Genomic DNA, 15732 nt, shown 5'->3' on the forward strand with positions numbered 1-15732 from the left:
GTCAGGTTTACAGCACTTCAAGCACAAAGCATTTAGAAATAAAACAAAAAATAGACCAAGCGTAAACCAAATCAATCAAGTATAGTCCAAAACGTATGCCTTTTTTAATTACTCAAAATATATTCAGAATCTTCTATAGAATAAAATTGAAACAAATAAAATGTTTTATTGATCACTTTATTGGATATTACCGGTACAGAACTAGACCAATTTAAAATGCAATATTTATTATTTGTATCACTTCGAACAATAATGTCCACAGTTTTGTACAAAAAAATAATATAAGAACCGATGAGTTTAACCGTAGGTTTCTGAGACCAATACCCCCGTTTCAAACATATTTGTAATCTCTGTTTTGGCAAAGATAAAGACAGGGATGACGATATTGTTTTATACAGAGATTTTGTTCTCAGAAACCAATGGTTAAACATTTTAAAACGTTGAATCAATACACGTAAACAGCATTTCTATTTTTCATTTGGTGTGTGTAAACCAGTCGAAATGTTTACATATTGTTAAAACAATGCTTAAAAAAATACGATAAAATTTTTAATCGCTCGAGAAAAATATTAGAACATTAAAAAAGAATATTAGAGACAAATGAATATTTCTATACATTAAGATTATAATTAATAAATAATAATTATTTTATCTTATATTACACTTCATGAAAAATGCAGTACCAGAAAGTAAAGTGCTCTAATACTATACAAATTCTTAACCATAAAGATAACTAAAATCGTTAATCAAAAGTTTATAAAGACACTCTTCTGATAACAAACCATTGAATTTAATGGTAAAGTTAAAATAGGATGAATTATAATGAATTTAAAAAAAACTTCATTCAAAATCATTCTATCATAAACCTGCCAAGACAAGGCAAACTAAGCATTCAGCTTCTACTTTGTGATCTAATGACGACAACATTAATAGATTCTCTCTTTCTCTTTTCCTTATTTATCTTTCTCACTTTTCGTCTTTTATAATCGATATCAGTTTCAAACTCAGGCCAAATGACAGGGCCGGCGTTAGGTTAGGGCCTGATCGTTCGACAGTCCAGGGCGCTGGACAGAAAGGGGCACCACACACAGACACACACACACACAGTCACATATTGTTGTATATATTTTTTCAATGACAATTTGAGGGATGACAATATATGTAAATACAATCGCAAAAAGATATTATTACTTCTGTACTTTTTTTTTAGAGTATTTACACTTTTCAATCAAATACATAGACTAAACAGTTGATATGGCATACGATGTATAGATAATATACATTATAGATTATTAAACATTTCATTAATGTAAATAATTGATTAAAGAATCTGCATTTTGAATTACAAAAAAAATCATTAAAAACGTAAAACACTTTATTACAAAGACCTTTCAAGTAAAAATTTTCATAGATAGTAATATCACAGAGCACAACTAAAAGAAAGGTTTTGTATATTTTGAATTTTTTTAATAATCTATGATGAAGCTTTGTGACAATTTTAATTTATATTTATATTTGTCAGATGACAATAAAAATGCACACCAAAAGGAAAATAGAAATAGTAACGCATATCTTTAATAATATCGAAATTAGACAACATAAAAATCGCATATTCGAATAATACTATCGGCGTAAATATAACTGGGGGCCTAGCACGAAAATTTGTGAGAAAGTATTCATAACGTAATCTACAAATTTTGTTGAAGTTTGTATGAGAGTTGTCGCTGTATGTAATACAAATTTTGTCGATGACATAACGAACTCTTTCTGGCAAATATTCGTGCTAGGCCCCCTGTTGCGGGCAAGTCGAAAGACTGATGCGAACTGAAATGCTTAGGATAACCGTTATGAACGCCTATCTAGTGCTAATTAAATGATAAATACTCCTTACGAGCTAATTTCGACTTAACCTTTAATTTAGCAACGTATCACATCCATCGACCAATCCGTAGCCGTAATATTCGAAAGACAGAGCCAGTATTGAACAGAAATTTTACTTTCAACGAAAAAAAAACAGTTTATTGAGATTTCCGACTAATACAATTGTAAAATGATAAACGATAGTTAATTTACATCGTATGATAATAATTATAGAATTAACGCTTTGCATTAAAATGCATTTACAACTGCGTATACTTAGCAATAAGTACTTCCACGTCATGACTTCAGTATTCTTAATACAGAATTATCAATTATACATTAAAGACATTGTTCGTATTACTTCCATTTAAATGTCAAAATAATCGTTTGGTATTAAACAGTAAAATACGAGAAACAATCGTCATGAGGCTCATGTATTTACAGTTACTTCTTTAGCCCGATGTTTTCTTCGAAAAGCTAAGTATATGTATGGAGAAATACGAAAACAAAAATTGTACGACAAAATACATACTAAGATCTGTTGAGAATTGTATAACTATGTATCAAATATAACATTTTTATGCATAAATAAATTGTAGAACATATATGAATACAAGGAAAAAAAAATTGTGCATCAACATTTTACACTTGGTTTTTAAACACAATTATTCATGACAGGAATTATGATGACTATAAAATGATATAAATTAAAGCTACATAAATTTTATGAAATGAGAATGAATTATATTTCGAACGTACGCCCACATAACCCACTCGATGTAACTCACATACTGTTTTACTCAAGTAGTCTATAAAATGTTTATTCACTTATGTCACTGGTGTTCTACCACTGCTGGTTAGAAGGCAGGTAGTTATCTGGCGGCGGTACAGAGGGCGTGGTGGTGGGCGGGTACGGCGGGTAGTACGCGCCGCCGTACCCCGCGTAGTACGCTGGGTTCGGGTACGCGCCGTACCCCATGCCGTAACCTGCAATTATTTTAATGCCACTCTTTGAATTCAAAGAAAATTATGTTTCCAATCAGTATGTTAGCAGTATAACGTAAAAAAAGTATTAGATAAACTAACTTTAATTTTAAGAAACCAAAAAACGCGAATGACTGTCGCTCTAATAAAATAGCGCCATTTATAGAAATAAAGTTTTTTTAAAACTGAATAAACTTTAAATGTTATATGTAACCTTTTCTTAATTTGAAATAACATACTAGAAAACATCTAAAAAATATTTGGTATTTAACAAAGCTATGGCGAGTGAGATTTCGAGAACTCGTTCTTTTTACTTATTTTTTAGAATTTCATCTCTCACGTCGACAATAAGTGTTTTGTGTTTATGTAATACACTCTATGACACTCCGAGGAAGAAGACTGAATAATCTTAGTTGAATCGATGATAGTAAAACTTATTAGAAACTAATATACACAGATAAAATACCTGGATATTGTCCATAAGGTACTTCTGGAGGCGGATTGTGAGTGGGATAAGGCTGTACAGGTTTCAGCGCACCAGTTGGCATAGGACTGCTTAGAGGATCACCAAGCGAACCCGGTACTTTCCGCACGTCAATGTTAGGCGTCACCGGGGGACCACCCATCAGCCCTATGTTCCCCAAGGCCGGGCCCATCGCCATGTGCTTCGAATGATCTAAACTTTGGCCCATAGTGTAATCGCGCAGTGGACTGATTTGGTTGTCGTGAGATATGCCCAAAGGATTTGGTCGGGGCCCACTGAGCGATAAGTTTTGTGCTATCGAGTCGCTCATCCTGGGTTTAGGTAAGTGGTTGCCGAGCATCGGATCGACCCGAGGTTTCTGCGTGCTCGAGCCGAGTAGACTGGATACACTATGAGACATATTTGAACTCGGTATCGGCGGCCTTTCTATATTTACAGGTGTTTCTATATTCCGAGGTTCGGGATTTGTTTCAATTTTAGTTGGTGATTTCTTCTTTCTGGATTTATTGTTTGTTTTGTCATCGGTGACCGGTGAGTAAGATTGTGTAATATCGTCCAAGTTTCTTCGAAAGTCTGGTATTCCTTCATTGTTCAATGTGCTAGCCGTTCTTTCTAGCTGAGTTAAACTAGATTCCGTCTGCGGTCGGCCGAAAGGACGTTGGTGCCTATAGTTCTTTAATAGATTTATTTTCTTTTCGATTGGTGTGGGTTCGTGCATTTCGTTATGTGCCAAATTCATGTGATTGTTGGGGGCATCGGGTATTTCTCTAGGTGTTTCATTCATGGATTTATTTTCTAAGGCATCTTCAGGTGGTAATTTCTCATCCGTCGTGAGTACCATTGGTTCACTGTCGTTACTTTTCTGGTCTTTTTCTGTTATCGTATCTTTTTCAGCTTCTTGAGGGGCATCTGACTTTTGGCATTCACTATTGTCTTCTTTTCTTTCGGCTTCTTCTTTTTTGTTTGTTTGCTCGCTTGTTTCTTGTTCCTTACTATCGTTTGGTGAATCCTCTTCCTCATCGCTGTCTAATACCTGAGGGTCTTCATCCGACTCTAATTCCATTTTCTTCGACTCATTGGACGCAATGTTTGTAGGCTTTTTTATTTGTTTCGGTATCCTTGTTATACTAACAGAACCGGGTAGGTTAGGCCGCAGTAAACGCGCGTGATTCATTGGCATCTTCGGACGCATCGCTGTGTACGACTTCATATCTCCTAAACGGCTTCTTATCTCTGCTATCTTTTGACCAGGCAATACGGGTCTCATTTTGTTAGGACCTAACATTGAGGGTCGGGACATTACTCTTTGCATCCCAGGTCTAAGTCCGGTCTTTGATGTTATCGTAATTGCAGAGTTATTTTTTAAAGAACCAGGAATATTTACTGCAGCGCGATTGCTCAAAACTGTAATAAAAAAGTTTTATTTAAAATTCAACAACTTTTGATATACGATAGTAAAAGATGCATAGAAAATATCGTACCTTTCTTTCCTATTGGGGTTCCTTCTTTGACTTCGGATCCTTTTTGCAAACCTTTGAGTGACGTCTTAATTGCAATGATTTTACCAGACTCGAGCTGCATATAAATACCTTTCGGCGACTTCAATACCATGACGCGCTGTCCTGCCTTTAGTACAATATTAGTCTTTTCGGCCGAATTCGTAGGTATAACAACGTCTGAAAACGAAAAGAAATACCAGACAATTAATGATATTTTCCTATGCATTGAACTACTATTATTTTTGGATATTTGTGGCGGCCATTACGCCACCACAAAATGACGGATGTCATATATTTGCACAAACCCAAAACATGGATATCAAATGTAAAGATCTCACTAATAAAACAACTTGGTAAATGAGATTAAAAACATTAACTACAAACTTTAAAATGAATTGCTGAACATAGGAATTGACTATTTTTTATTAATATAAGTTGATCTGTGTGCAGTAACCTAGAGGCAGCGTCATCTCCTGCGCGGTCATGCCCTGTCGGCGCCACACGTCTGCAGGTATCCAGCGCGCGTGCTGCATCGGCCGCACGGAGGCCACGGGCCGCTGCACCACCGTGCCGTCCGCCGTGCGCACCGCGCGGTACGCGCCCGTCGGCTTCGGCGCCAGGGCCGCCTTCTTCTCCAACTCGTAACTACCAACAACATATTAACCATACTTCTTTTTCTAACACAATGGTTTCGATCTTTATGCCTAATGTATCGACCAAAGAAGTACCTATCTCTATTCCTACTTATTTCATTAAACAAAGTAAAAATAAATATTCTATTTGTATGTAAAGTGTTTTACCCTCTTTGTGCAAGTCTTTTTTCAGCGCTAGATAATTTCTTCTCCTTTCTATCGACTAGGAGTGATTCATGCTGGAAAGGTTCCTTGCTCAACAATGTGCCGTGCTTTGTGAGAATACCTTGCATCAGCAAGTCAACATACTTCTCTGCGTGCTCTGATAGATCTTTTATTTCTGATTCCTACAAAATAATTTCATAAATTAGATTTATCAGTTTATCTTAGAAATATCAATTAAAATAATAAAAAACTATTTTGTTTATGCCATTTTGTCAAAGATAATGTAAAGGATGATAATATTTATTGATACAAGGGTTAGTGCAGTGGAGGTATGGGATTAAATGGCATTGTTGTATTACTTTTTCGTCATTATCAAAGCATAGATTGGTGATCTCCTTCATAGAGAGCACGGCGTCGGGGTTGCACTCGTCGACGACGCGGTCCGCCATGCCCTGCTTGTTGATCTGTCTGTCGTAGATCTTCTTCTCCAAACACCAGTCCATCACGAAACGGTACACGAAACATGGCTTTTGCTGACCGTACCTGAAATATTAAAAATCGAATTTATTTGATCCCACAATTAAAAAACTCATAGTCTTTTAAACATAAAAGTGTGTTTGTGTGAGAGAGAAACTTAAAGGAAAACATGGATAATGTATTTTAAATATTAATGTACATGAAATAGAACAATGTTGTGACGTCTCAGTCTTAGTTCTCTAATCAAATAACTATGTAGTGTCGTGTGCGTAGTGTGTATTCTTCTATGAAAAATTACCTATATACTCGACAAACAGCTTGCGTGTCGTGACAAGGGTTCCAGCTAGCGTCAAACACAATGACCCTGTTGGCCCCCACCAAGTTAATACCGAGTGAGCCGGCGCGAGTCGAAACCAGGAATAAGTATATATTAGGGTTCGAGTTAAATTCATTGATCAACTTCTCTCGTTCCAAAGCATGGGTTGACCCGTCTAGTCCTGTTAAATAAAAATTTAAGACTTAAGAACTATCGAGTGAAAATTAACAATGTTATATGTTTAATTAGGAACTTCTAAAATACTTACTGTAGTATGAAACATTTCTCTGCCATAAACTAACTGTACCAGGGATGTAATTTTTTTCCAAGAAATCCTCAATAAGATTCAATGTAAATAAACTCTGACTAAAAAGTAATAACCTATCTCCGACTTTGATACTTTCATTGAGAAGATAAAAGAACAACTCCATCTTGGCGGAATTTTCAATAATACCCGGCACGTAATCCTTCAACAATTCGGCCGCCCAATCGTATGTCATTTCTTCCGCCTTTTTCACCATAGCTAACTCCTCTTCTTTATTCATTTTTTCCTCCTTTTCACTTTCTTCAGATTCCGACTCCTCGTTATTCTTATCTTTCGATGATTTTCTATCTTTCCGTCCCTTCGCATTGGGTCGTCCTCTGGCCTTCGGTTTTTCTGCTTTCTTACTGTCTTTTCCTTTGCCTTTTTGTTTAGCTTTCTTGGCGGCTTCGTCAGATTCTGATTTATCACTTTTAGTTATTTCTTTTGATAATGCACCATCTTTTGAAGGACCTTCAACAAATTGATTTTTAGGCGACGCTGCTAATTTGGAACTGTCTCTTTTAGTTTCATCTTTAACAATTTTCTTGGTATCTAGATCTTCTATTTTGACCTCTCCGTCTGATTCAGATTTCATTTCCAATTTGTCTTCAAGTTTTAGTTTGTCTATTTCAGTCTTAATCGTATCTGTGATTGGCCATGATGTGACCGGACTCCCAGCGCTATCGAGAGGCGGTTTTGTTTCAAGGTTAGAAGAGAAAGGCGGGTACTGACACGGATAACTACCGCTCGTACCTGTCTCTGACTGATTTGGATATAGAGGATTTTGCTGATGAAAATTATATGAGTTTTCAAATGGAACATTATTTTGAGGATAGCTTGGTTCAGGTTTCCTCTCAGTAGTCTGATAATTGGAATCCACATTCATCTCAGTTTTAACTGCCGTTTGATTAGGCAAGGAATTACTTTGAGACTGATTAGGAGTAGGATTATTTCCGTAAGCAGGATAATTTGAATTAGGATTATTATATTGGTTGTAAGGAGGTGGGATATTTGATCCATAGCTTGTACTGTTTCCAGGAAACGATGGAGGTTGATATGGTGCATTGGAATAATTCTGTGGTGGCTGACTACTTGGGTAGTTAGTGGGTGCTGAAGCACTGGAATCAAATGTAGGATATGCTGGAGTAGTTTGATTAAGAGGTCCCTGAAAGGGAGGCCGGTGTTGATTGGTGAAGTTATCCTGGTTACCGGGATACTGTGGTATTTGATTGTTAGGATATGGTTGATTGTTTGGATCCATTGTATTAAAGTTTGATGGATACGGTTGACTATTATTGAAATTAGGCGGAGGATTACCAGCAAACTCTGGTTGCGGTTGTGAGTTCGGATACTGAGGATTGTTATAGTAACCTGGATTACCATAATAGTTGCTATTGTTCCAGTAATTTTGATTATATCCTTGGCTACAGTCAGAATTGTTCTGAGGATACTGATTAGGATAATTGTTGCCATACGGCGGTTGAGTTTGTTGATAATAATTGCTATTAAATTCCTGATTATAGCCTTGATTCGGGGGATAGTAACCTTGGCCAGAGTTATGATATTCTTGATACGGGGGATATGGAGCCTCTGGTCTACCGGATCTATAGGAGTCAGGCATCCCTGGTTGCCCCGGTAGACCTGGTGGTCCTGGGTAAGGACCGTTTGGGGGGAACGGTGTATTTCCAAAAGTTCCCGCATCTTGAACATTTCCTGAACCAGTAGTATTAGGAGGTATAGTAGCCGCAGGCTTTTTAGAACCCTTCGAAATAAAGGAAAAATTAATTGAAGTGTTTAAAATTGTACTTGTATGTTTTAATCTATATTGTAGTAACTTACCCGAGGTTTAGCTGCCTTTTTGGGATTTCCTCTGGATCTAGTTTGTCGACCGGCTTTAGTGACTCCGCCTATTTCCTCTAAATCTAGATCTTCCTCGATGGCCATGTTAACTTCATTTCTTTTTCTAAGAAAATTGTATAAGACATCTGGATGATTCCATATCTGAAAATGTAATGTGTTTCAGACAAAGGATAAATTGCTAACGCCGTTATACGACAATTATATATTTACCTTGCAGCAAATAGCGAATGCTTTTAACGGATTAGGCACCGATGTAGTTCTAACAACTTCATTCATGAATTTGTCGTATAATTTTCTTTGCAAAGGTGTCATGCGCACGAGCAGCACATATTCCTCTTTCTGTGGTAAAGTAGACTGAAGCACGGCGTGAGATCGTCTGTGGGTTATAAAATATAGTGAAATTCATGTTTTGGGCATTTTTTAGGTTCGACCTCTAACAGTAAACGTTGAAAGAATTAAAAACAATTCTTGAAGCTGGTAGTTGACACTTTTTCGACTTTTTTTAGGACAACAATTCGGATTTAATTCAGACTTAATATTATTACTTTTTTAAACTTATTAAGCAATGTAATTAATTTTAAAATACCTTTGTACAAAACCCACGAGCAATGAATGAAGAACATGGGCTCTATATCTCATTAGCCGAATGTCCTGAGGCGTGGAATCAATACATTGTCCATTTTGTATGGGACGTTCAAACATGTTGCAAAATTCAGTCTTACTGCCCAAGTAATTCGGTCGCACAAAGTCAACCATACACCAGTATTCCAATAAGTTGTTTTGTAACGGATAACCTGAAAATAAGGTTATAAGATAAAAAAAAATACCTATTAAATACTATTACTAGTTATTTTTTTTTTTATTTATTTAGAATTAATCTGAAATGTAACTAAAATGAAAGGAATAAACTTGCCAGTGAGAACGACGCGGCGTTTTGTTCTCATTTGTTTTAAAGCATAAGATATGTTTGAGTGAGAATTCTTTATTCTGTGACCTTCGTCACATATCACCAGGTCTGGCCCAGGTCGTACCAGTGCTTCATACATTTCTAAAAAAAAAAATTTAGTTAAACGATTTAGGATGAATAAAAAAAGATACTTAATATAAAAATAATGGTGGATCTTAATGATATTACCATCCAAAAGTTTTTTGTCCTCATCAGCTGGACTATCTTCTTTTTTCTCTTCCTTATCTTTAATTTCTTGGTCAGTTTTATTTAGAGTTTCGCCTTCCTCTTTTTCACCTCGGGATTCTTCTGATGGCTTTGACATATTACTTTCTGAACCCTAGAAAAGTAAAAACTTAAAGAAAACAAATTGAAGATAAAAACAGATGTGTGCTTAACCATTTTTTCGGTTTATTACTGAAAAGATTTAAACTATAGTTTCATAAATTCATTATGTATACCTGCATTTCTTCATTAACTTCATTTTTATCATTTCTCTGTGCTTCTTTCTCTTTTTCCGCTTCGGCTTTCAACTCCGCCTTTTTTTTCTTACGAGGTTTCTTGTCCTTTTTCATACTTAAAAGTCTATATAGTTCGTATCCTATCATAAGCACACCGCCAGTTGCAGTCCAATCCTATGAAAAATTATTTACAAAAAGATAAAAGAAAGTACATCCATTTTAAAGATAGAGCTCGCTTATGGCAACATGCAATATAGTTTTATTGATAAAAAACTGAATAAATAGTAATAACGACAAAAAACAGTCCCCTTCTATTAACAACATTAGTAGCAGTACTAGTATAAAAATGTTGTATATTCTCCATCCATATATCCATACATGCTTCATGAAATAAAAAAATGTACCTTAACAACTTTAGCGCGCATCTGTAGCGTTTTGTGGCTGTCGTTGAGGACGTAGATGGGAAAGTTCCTTGGACGGACCTCACCGTGCGCTGCAAGCGGGCTGTTGCTCGCATCTAGCGGCAGCCACATGTTGAACTCTGCCACCTAAAAGTATTATTACAAACATTTCAACAAAAACATTGCTGTTTTCTACATTTTCGAGACGGTGAAGATACAATCATGACGTTTAGAACCATAAAAAAATACTTACCCAATTTTGTAGAGTATTAATTGGCATAATACATAGCACAGTTTTTGATGTGGTGTGCCTCAGAAATATGTCACAGAAGGAGACAATCTGTAAAGTCTTCCCGAGTCCCATAGAATGTGCTAATATGCAACCAAATCCTGTTGAATTTGAAAATCTCTCAACAGATTCTATGATATTGTCAAACAAGAACCGCACACCTCCAATCTGGTAACAAATAAAACATTTGTAAGGTAAGAATTAAAATAGTATAGCCTACGTAAGCGCTGAAAGCAAAAAGGCTAATTTTCGCAACGCATTAAACGCAGCTAAACTCAATATCTACTAATCTTCTAGTTATTTTTATAAAAATCAAAAAAATGGGACCCATCTGCAAGCAATACCTTTCGATTAAAATATTTTTTTATCAAAATCGAAGCACCAGGGGCGGAGCTTTGCGGTAACAAACATAAAAAAAACAGTCGAATTGATAACCTCCTTCTTTTTGAAGTCGGCTAAAAAGCAATGTTATGGTATAGTATAATGAATTTTGAAGTCGCATTTTCATAACAGTCCCAAAATTGTACAAGTATTTTACTGTATTAAAAATAAAACAGCAAAGTCGTAACATACCTGATGCGGTTTTATAATTCTAGCAATTTGAGGAGCTAAGAATATATCTTCTTCTGATTCTGGATGACCGATGTTTATCAAGACGCGTCCTTGCTCGTCTGGTATATTGTAGGTGTCATTTACATGCAAACCTTTATGAAAAAAATAAATAGTTTATGGAATAAATACCAAAATGTATCTTAATGGCACTGAAATGTACAATAACCTTATTAAAATCATTACTTAACAGATGTGCAGTCTGTTTGCACCAACTAGTTTCAGATCAATCAATGGACCTTCATCACGAAATTTATAATAAGATAATAGATGAGCCTCACCAGAATTAGCGGGATCTTCCTCAGCCTCAGGACTTGGCGGTACTTCTGAATCTGACAACATTATGCAATCGTCAGAGTCTGAAGATGACGATGAAGTTTCTTCACCGCTACTACTATCAACTATTTCAACCACCTGAAATACCAAATTTAAATTCTCAAATAAACATCATGAACATCTTTTTCATTCAATATTTTTTAATGAACAATGTTATATATTTTATATGCAGAGTATGTATAATTTAAATTAAAAGTACAGTTTGAAATGCTCTTGTCAATTTGTAGTCATAAATACTAGTGATGCAACAGAAGTGACTTAGCGGAACCAGAAACAGAAACAGATGCAGTAACGGATGTTGAGAAGCGCGCGGAACTTCCGCACTTGCGGAAACAGAAACAGAGATCCGTTGCATCACTAATAAATACTACTAATTCAGTTAATACATGTTCAAAAATATTAATGAACATACCTCTTTCTTTTCTGGCTTTTGATCAAGTTTGCCAAGCTTCTGTGAAAATGTTGCTGAAGTTGTCGGCTTTTGGACTTTGGTAAGTTCAACTTGCCCATGTTTAATAGTCCTCTTAATTTCCCCTGATGGCATTTTCACTGTTACAGTGTTTGGTAAACTAAAAATAAAACATTAATGAGAAACTAGTTGTATAATAAAAATAAATTGAAAAGTTAAATACTTAATTTAAATACATACTTTAATTTTTGTCCAGGCCCAGACTTTTTTAATATTGAAGATCCGCCTTGTAATAAAGAGAGAGTTTTCTGGTGAATTTTGTTCTGTCTGTTCATTGCTATTTGTCTTTGCACCTGTAAAATGTAATAATATATATTACTGCCGCACTCCATCAATACAAGATCCCTAAGACAGAACCATTATATTGCTCTGAGTTTTGCAGTTAATTAGTATACTAAGTAAACATTTTGGAATGTTACGATAAAATGTATACTATTGACATTAAAGTAAACTACAGTGGACCCCCGATAATCCGGCCCCTGTCTAATCCGGCGCCCCCTGTAATCCGACATGACTTAGAATTACATAAATTAAGTCTGATTTGTACTTCAAAGTACATACATATGTACGTATAATATATAGATTCTTGTCATTAGATATGTAATTTGTCGGATTACAAGGTACTCTTTCGTAAAAAAAATCCGGACTATAGGGGTCTTAGGCAGTGCTCTATAATCCGACAAATTCGATTGTCCGACACTGCCCTGCATAGTGTTTGCCGGATTACCGGGGGTCCACTGTATAAATAAGTCATCATTTTGTGCTTTAAGGAGAAATACCTATTAACTATTATTTAGATGGTAAAATAGGCAAGCAGGTGATAAATGCAACATATTCCTTTTCAAGATTTCTGTAGACAATTCATAATCTTCAGAGTTTGATTTATCCATCTCAGCATTTATCAATTTCATCTATATGCCTTTCCAGAGTGGATAGATATTTAACTTAGTTTTCATTTAGTATTTTTAAACATCCCAAAATAATCAGAACTGCAAGATTGCAGTTATTGTAAGAATATGAAATGTGATCTGGGATGTTTGTAATAAAACAATCCTATTAATCATACATGATGTCATACAGCTATTTGATCTTTTAGCTGATGGTAAATTTTATAATTGATTTTAAGAACATGTAATAACTTTTAAATACAACAAATCATATGAGAACCAATCATCTGTTATTACATCAAATTTAGAAAATATTAGACTGTTTCAAGTTAACTCAAAATAAATTATAATACCATAAAAACTATAATTTGTTCATTGCTATTACAATGTTTTTGTATGAGTCAACTCTACAGGCAAGTTGGAAGTATTAATCAAAGTATAATATAAAATATTTTTTTTCCATCTATCTTGACAAGCAAAATTGAAGCAAGTTACTTATTTTATAATATTACTAACCTCTCTGATGATCCTCTGCTGTTCTTGTACACGAGCCAGACGTTCAGACTCCTGCCGTTGGGCTGTTAAAGTTGATGCGTCCAAATTTTTCTCGTCCATTACTTCTCTAATATTTCTCCTTACATTAATTGCATTAAGATTGTTCAGTTTTTTCTGAAACAAAAATTATTAAGTTTTTCTTTAATCTTTGTTTCTATATAAAAAAGTTTTCACACTTGTATCAAACCATATTCTTGCTATTAATATTTCAAAGAAAATAAGTGATACAATATCACATTTTCATACAATGTTTCAACAATGGCAGTCAAAATAAAAGTGTGTTCTATAATAATATATTTACAAGGAAAACAACTTTTTTGTTACTAGGATAGATGAAATAATATATTTCTCTTACCTCTTCTTCCGTTTCAGGTTTCTTTTCATCTTTTACAGGACCCGCTTCCTCATTTAACTTATCTTGAGGTTTGACCTCTTCATTGTGAATCTCAGTTACATTGTTTGACTCCTCAAAGTCCTGGCTAGCCTCATCTTGCTTCATATCTAACAAATCCTCTGGACATTTGTCTGGGCATAATTCACTTGTTTCAACTTCAGCAATCTCAACATTTTTACTCAAGTCAATACCACCCTCATTAATTATGTCACTGATTGAAAGTGTTTTGGGCTCTTCATTTTGCTGCACATCAGAATGGTGAGAAATATTGTCTGGACTTACAGGTCTCTGAACTGTTTTCTTGCATTCCACAATATCACCTGTTACAGGATCAATGTAACTTTCGTTTTCCTCCTCTAACTCCTGAACTGCATTTGGGTTAACAACAAACTCTTCCTCGGATAAACCATCACTTTCCGATTTACTATCTTCACTAGAAAAGTCACTTAGTTCTAATATATTGTTTCCTACTAAACTACGAATTGATATACCAGTGTCTTTTTTTAACTTTTTAGTAAAATCATGAAAATTTTTCACTGCTTCTAATTTTCTTTTGTGGCTCATTGGGCGAGGGCGCGGAGGCGCCCGCCGACGAGGATTCATAGCGGCTGCTTGCGCGTAGTGAGCGCGCTGAATTCTGGCGATAGTCTCGTCGTCGTCTTCGCTATCCCAAACTTCTTCTTCTGATTCGTCCTCTTCTTCGACTCTACTTTTCATTTTGCTTGTAACAGAAGTGACACCACCGGTATCACCCATATTAAATGAGTAATTGCTTTAAATTAACTTGGATTCATGTTAACAGCAAAGCTGGTCGTCAGTTTCCAAAGATATTTTACAAAGCAATATCTAAAACAAACATATTTACAACAATACATTTATACCAAAACATTTGCCGAAGGTGTGAAAATGTATTAATTAATCTTATTATACAACGACAATCTTTATTATAAGAGAGTTCTTTGTAGCTTTCGCACGGGACGCTGCTGTAGGAAATTGAAGGGAGTAGAAGCCGGATGACACAAATATTCACAATGCACACTTGGCTGTATCAGGATACATTATCAACCTGACAGTATTTGTTTAAAAGGGATAAACTATCGCTTACAAATTAACATCAGCAATTAAATTTTAGGAAGCCATTACTTCCGCAATAAATAGCATAAGCCTATTTTATACATATAATTTGTGTATTCGACTAGCGTGTTTACAAAAATTGTTAGATCTCGAAAATCTGTCATGTCAACTTTAATGGTAATTCAAAACAAGGTATGTAATTGCGTATCAGTTTTGTCATTTTAGTTCATGTGCAGTAAAAGAAATATAGGCAACAGCAAACAAAACTCGACTCTAAAAACGTTGACAGATAAGGTGAAAGTTTATGAATCAGTTATTTTGTATAATGGCAATGATGTAAAATTTAAAGGGTTGTCATTATCTTATTGTCTATGGCTCTTTTCGGAACGTTTTAAATTATAATTTCTTGTAAAAGTAAATAAAATTAAACATACAATAATACAGTATTTTCACACTTTTATGAATCACGAGAATAGTAAAATCGAAAAAAACATTTATTGACTTCAAACGCCACATTATAGAGCCGACAAAACCTTTTTATCAATGTTAGATCCCTTTTCCACCAGCAATGGTTTTGGTCGTATACAAAGGGAAATTAGCCTCTTTCTGTCCATCCTCTCCTCTGTCGATTAAAACTATAGATAACGCATCTGCAAATGCGTCTGTCCATGGGTAATGGTCATTTCACTATTTTGAAGAATTCAGGTGATTACCTGATACTATAAATAAA

General features: G+C 35.1%; 1 protein-coding gene across 2 annotated transcripts; it reads right to left on the bottom strand.

The window, feature by feature from the left end:
- Nucleotides 1-1542: 1542 nt before the first annotated feature.
- LOC106714973 lies at nucleotides 1543-15136 on the bottom strand. 2 transcript variants are annotated; one of them, XM_045678471.1, is made up of 23 exons: nucleotides 15034-15136; nucleotides 13890-14774; nucleotides 13496-13648; nucleotides 12273-12385; nucleotides 12036-12192; nucleotides 11569-11701; nucleotides 11252-11382; nucleotides 10643-10846; nucleotides 10393-10536; nucleotides 9989-10162; nucleotides 9717-9867; nucleotides 9495-9629; nucleotides 9168-9375; nucleotides 8792-8957; nucleotides 8561-8722; nucleotides 6686-8483; nucleotides 6400-6598; nucleotides 5984-6167; nucleotides 5628-5806; nucleotides 5282-5472; nucleotides 4810-5004; nucleotides 3311-4732; nucleotides 1543-2847 (listed from the first exon to the last, which is right to left on the bottom strand). In XM_045678471.1, exons 2-23 carry the CDS (start codon nucleotides 14682-14684, stop codon nucleotides 2705-2707), a joined length of 7137 nt encoding a protein of 2378 aa, XP_045534427.1. In that variant the 5' UTR covers nucleotides 14685-14774; nucleotides 15034-15136; the 3' UTR covers nucleotides 1543-2704. The 2 variants fall into 2 exon arrangements, with proteins under 2 accessions (XP_045534427.1, XP_045534426.1); XM_045678470.1 differs by having other exon boundaries at nucleotides 13890-15136.
- Between the last annotated feature and the right edge of the window lie 596 nt (nucleotides 15137-15732).

Source organism: Papilio machaon, chromosome 6 (genome assembly GCF_912999745.1).
Source record: "Papilio machaon chromosome 6, ilPapMach1.1, whole genome shotgun sequence".
Lineage (NCBI taxonomy): Eukaryota > Metazoa > Arthropoda > Insecta > Lepidoptera > Papilionidae > Papilio > Papilio machaon.